The sequence below is a fragment of the Hyperoodon ampullatus genome (assembly GCF_949752795.1).
Source record: "Hyperoodon ampullatus genome assembly, chromosome: 10".
Lineage (NCBI taxonomy): Eukaryota > Metazoa > Chordata > Mammalia > Artiodactyla > Ziphiidae > Hyperoodon > Hyperoodon ampullatus.
In genome coordinates this window covers 41,868,336-41,873,454 of record NC_136923.1, presented here as the reverse complement: position 1 = coordinate 41,873,454, position 5,119 = coordinate 41,868,336, and the positions used below count along the sequence as shown (strand labels likewise).

The following is a 5,119-nucleotide window of genomic DNA, read 5'->3' as shown; positions in this document are numbered from 1 at the left end:
AACCTCTTTAGTAAAGGGCTTGAAAACATTCAGAAGTGTGCAGCCTGCCTTCTGCCAGTTACAGTTGTGGGACCACAAGCAAATTCTATCACTCCTCAAATGTCTCACCTTTAAAATGAGGAAGGGAATGTTGACTCATGGGGATGTGGTGATAACTAAAGACATAAAATGCCTGTCACACACTACTTGCTGATAAAAAAGCCAAGGGGCCGTTCATCTGTAAGGAGGAAGGAAGGACAGAGCTATTTGCTAGGTGCCTGTGACACGCCAGGCTCCAGCAGGGAGCTTCTGCCTTCACATCCCTGGATCCTGTCAACAAACCAGTTTATCCCCCAGTGAGGTCCTGTGCTTGACCTGGGTCTCCCTCAGGTAAATAGCAGGGTCTGTACCTTCCAGAGTCCAAGAGAGCGTGTTCTACGGGGGTTCGGCTGATATTTTCTTTTTCAGGGGATGAACAATCAGTACGTCCGCCGGGAGGTCTTCTGCCGGAACACCTGTCACGAGCTCAAACGCTTCTGGGAAAGAGAAATTGGCAAACAGACTTACTACCGAGAATCAGAAGAGCATCGCCTGGGAAGAAGTGCACTGGGAAAGTATGTGGCTTGTCTCTTTTTTATTATTGATAATTAATTTTTAAAAATAGACTTTAATTTTTAGGGCAGTTTTAGGTTCACAGCAAAACTGAGCAGAAAGTAGAGAGCTTTCATACAGCCCCTCCCCCGCCATACACAGCCTCCCCTACCAGCAACATGCCCCACCAGAGAGGTGCATCTGTTACAATCCATGAACCCACATTGACACATCATACCCACACTTACTTGTCTGTTTTTTAAAAGCAAAATTGATTTCCACAGAGGAATGCTAGATGGGCATCCTAGAGGACATAATTATTTTGATTTTCCATGCATATGGTCCTGTCACCATCTATGGTTATGGGCAGTAATTTTAAAAATTCTTTAGGACTTCCCCGGTGACTCCATGTTTCCACTGCAGGGGATGCAGGTTCAATCCCTGGTGGGGGAATTGAGATCCCACATGCCACACGCTGGCAAAAAATAAATAAATAAATAATAATAATAATAAATTCTTCTAAGCTAACAAATGTACACTCTAGTTCTTATCTGTATAAACAGAAAAATCTCTCCTCTCTGTCACCATTTCTAGTGTGTGAGGGTTACACTAAATTTGGGGAGCAGATCAGCAGATGTATCCGTGAAGAGCAATCAAGCAAAGGAGACAATGACCAATTAATTCTCAGTGCTCGTTTGGGTAAAGACACAGGATGTCCTGTGTGGTTCTAGGAAGAGGGCCAATGGCCTCTCAGCCCTCTGGTGTGCATCCCTATTCTAACCAAGCAAGTTGAGTGGAGAGCAGTAACTCACATGAGCAGACCAGGGCTGCTGTCTCTGGAAACAGCGGCACCTCACCACACTCACACCTACTGCCTCTCAATGACTCCAGGGGGTCACTCACAGGACACAGGGAAGGACAGGTCGGGTTGTCTACCCCCTCATAGGGAACAGCTCAGCCGCTGTCTGTTCACTAAGACCACAGCTAGTGTGTAGCCAGTTGCTGGTGGGGCAGGTGTGTGCTGGCCCAATGGCAGGGCCCATGACTCCATACTGTCAGTCCATGGTTGCCGGGCTGAGAACATGCATGAACTCACAAGAGTTATATTCACTGTTACCTTCCAAAACCCCGTCCTGAGCCCTAGAGGCGAACCCAGCCTCTTCCACATGCAGAGACCTGCTCAGCCATATTCCTGGCCACAGGCAAGAAAAAGCAGGCTGTCCTACCTGCCGAGGCGTTGTGTTAGGGCATCTTGTCCAGGGATTCTCAGAGAAGCTGAGTCAGGTGGCCAGTCATCTGGGGAGTCCCTGCCATCTTCCTCCCTCGAGGCCAGATCACTCAGCATGCTGCACACCAGAGGCCACACTGAGGCCTGTGCCACGTGTGTGTCCCCCGGGGCAGTACACAGAAGGCCTCAGGTGGAGTGAAACTGACCTGCGGAAGATGCAAAAACCTTGTCTCTAAGCAAGGAGTAAGCCAAGGGGTGAATAAAATAAGCTCTGAAACAAACTGTGGTTTATTAAAACATTAAAATATATGTGTGCAGGATCTCTCCACGCACATAAATAAGACTGCAGGAAAGACACTTTCAGTTGGTGGGGTCGCAAAACTCTAACTTCTTATTTATCCTTCTCCTGCCTCTTCTAATCTGAACCTCGGCAGTCTGGCTCCAGAGACTCTCTGCTCCTCACCACTACTCCATGTTGTCCCTTCATAAATTGTAGAAGACAGTTCTGGTTCATTAGGTCGTTCTGAGGCTTGAATAAGAAAATGTGCCTAGAGACTTCCCTGATGGTCCACTGGTTAAGACTTTGCCTTCCAATGCAGGGGGTGCAGGTTTGATCCCTAGTCTGGGAGCTAAGATCCCACATGCCTCGTGGGCAAAAAACCAAAACATAAAACAAAAGAAATATTGTAACAAATTCAATAAAGACTTTAAAAATGGTCCACATCAGGGCTTCCCTGGTGGCACAGTGGTTGAGAGTCCGCCTGCCGATGCAGGGGACACGGGTTCGTGCCCCGGTCTGGGAAGATCCCACATGTCACAGAGCAGCTGGGCCCATGAGCCACGGCCACTGAGCCCGTGCGTCTGGAGCCTGTGCTCCACAACGGGAGAGGCCACAACAGTGAGAGGCCCACGTACCACACACACAAAAAAAGGTCCACATCAAAAAAATCTTAAAAAAAAAAAAAGAAAGCACCCAGCATGGAGCAGGGCCCAAGGTCAGGGCTCACAAATGTCAGGTCCCCTGCCTCCTCCACACTCCCACTTAATCCAGGATTGAATATAGCAGCAGCAAGATGCCGAAGGAAGAGCCCTCCGGATGAGTAGCAAGTCTCCCTGTGCCTCAGTTTCCTCCTTGTTATTTTTATCATAGAGAAACAAACACTGACAGAAGAGGGATGTTGGGGAGTTACTGCCTTTAATTAGTGGGGAGCAGTAGGTTGATAGTGTTGTTCAACTATATCCTTACTGACTTCCTTATCTGTTTTACTGATGGTTGAAATATGGGTACTGAAGATTTGCAGATCTATTTCTCCTTACAGATCTATCACATTGTTTCATGTATTTTGAAGCTCTGTATTAGGTATATAAATGTTTAGGATTATTATATACTTTTTTTTTTTTTTTTTGCGGTACTCGGGCCTCTCACTGTTGTGGCCTCTCCTGTTGCGGAGCACAGGCTCCGGACGCGCAGGCTCAGCGGCCATGGCTCACGGGCCCAGCCGCTCCACGGCATATGGGATCTTCCCGGACCGGGGCACAAACCCGTGTCCCCTGCATCGGCAGGCGGACTCTCAACCACTGCGCCACCAGGGAAGCCTTATTATATACTCTTGATGAATTAAACCTTTTATTACAAAACAACCCTCTTTCTCTTTGGTAATATTCTTTGCTATGAACTCTACCTTGTCTGTTGTTAGTATAACCACTCCAGCCTTCATTGATTAGGGTTAAGATGGGATATTTTTCCATCTTTTTACTTTTAACCTATTTGTGTCTTCATATTTAAAATGAGTTTCTTATAGGCAACATATATTTGGATTTTTTTAATGCAATCTGTCAACCTTTGCATTTCAATTGGATTACTTATGTCATTAACATTAATTGGTATGATTGGGTTTAAATCTACCATCTTGTTATTTGTCACCTTTTTCTCTCAACAGTTATTTATTCCCTTTCTTTTTCTGCCTACTTTTGAATTAAGTATTTTTTATGATTCCATTTTATCTCCTCTTTTGGCTTTTTAACTATATCTCTGTGTGTTATTTTAGTGGTTGCTTTAACATTTACATATACATCTTTAACTTATCACTGTCTACCTTCAAGTGATACATTATTTCCTGTAGAGGGTAAGAACCTTACAATCATATAGTCCCATCTCTCCGCTCCTGGTCTTTGTGTTATTATACAGAGTACAGTTTGACTTCCACATATGTTATAAACGCCATATTACATCATTAACAGTTTTGCTTTGAAATGATTATCTTTTTTTTTTTTTTTGGCTGTGCCATGCAGCTTGAGGGATCCTAGTTCACTGACCAGGGATAGAACTTGTGCCCCCTGCAGTGGGAGCGCAGAGTCCCAACCACTGGACCGCCAGGGAATTCCCATGACCCACTGACTATCTTTTAAAGAGATTTAAATAGTAAGAAAAAAAAAGTATTAATACACACACACACAGATGTCCTTCCAGGTGCTCTTCATTCCACTGTGCAGATTTCCATGTGGTGTCATTTTTCCATCTGCTTGAAGGATTTCCTTTAACATGTCATATGTGACAGTCTGCTGGTAGTGAATTCTTCCAGTTTCCGCATATCTGAAAACAACTTTATCTCACCTCTGTTTTTGAAAGATAGCTTTGCTGGGTAAATATTTCTAGATTGAAGTTTTTTTTCCCCTTCCTGTACTTTAAAGATATTGCACTTTCAAGGGAAATTTCAGAGAATTAAGACTAGAATAGTGCTCAAACAGAAGTGAGAGTTCAAATATGTATATATTTAAATTTGCACGTCTTCTGCATACCTTTTAAAACCTGAACACATGCATGCACACACATGCATACACAGACTCCTTCAGAATAAAAAGGAAGGAAGCTTCCCTGAACCAAAAGCCATGGAGATGAATACTCCATTTGTATATATCTTGTTTCTATTTTCAGGCTCAGAGAAGAATGGAAGCAGAAACTGGAAACAAAGCTGAGACTACGGAACAATTCAGATGAGACAGAAAAGAGGGCCAATGTTGGCCAAGAGCTTCACTGACACAAGAGGATACAAAGCACTGAGCTCACTCTGCCAGGACAAGCCAGTGCAAATCCCTGAGTCCCTTTGCTACACCATACAGATCCCATACGATTGTTTCCCCCACCTGTAAATCCTGTGGGGATTTACCTGTGAATCCTTCCCCACTGCTGAGTGGGAATTATCAGCCAAGGCAGTCCTCTCTGCATGGGGACCAGAATATTATTCCCAATGTGTCTAAAGATGAGATTATCTAACAGCAAAGCTCCATGCAGCATACTTTATTTCCATATAATTATCTTCT

General features: G+C 44.4%; 1 protein-coding gene across 1 annotated transcript; it reads left to right on the top strand.

Annotated features, from left to right (window-relative positions):
• Positions 1-444: 444 nt before the first annotated feature.
• On the top strand, positions 445-4,836 carry FAM240A (family with sequence similarity 240 member A; the record flags this gene model as incomplete). Its single annotated transcript, XM_079713110.1, has 2 exons — positions 445-593; positions 4,734-4,836. Exons 1-2 carry the CDS (start codon positions 451-453, stop codon positions 4,834-4,836), a joined length of 246 nt encoding a protein of 81 aa, XP_079569236.1. The 5' UTR covers positions 445-450.
• Positions 4,837-5,119: the final 283 nt, after the last annotated feature.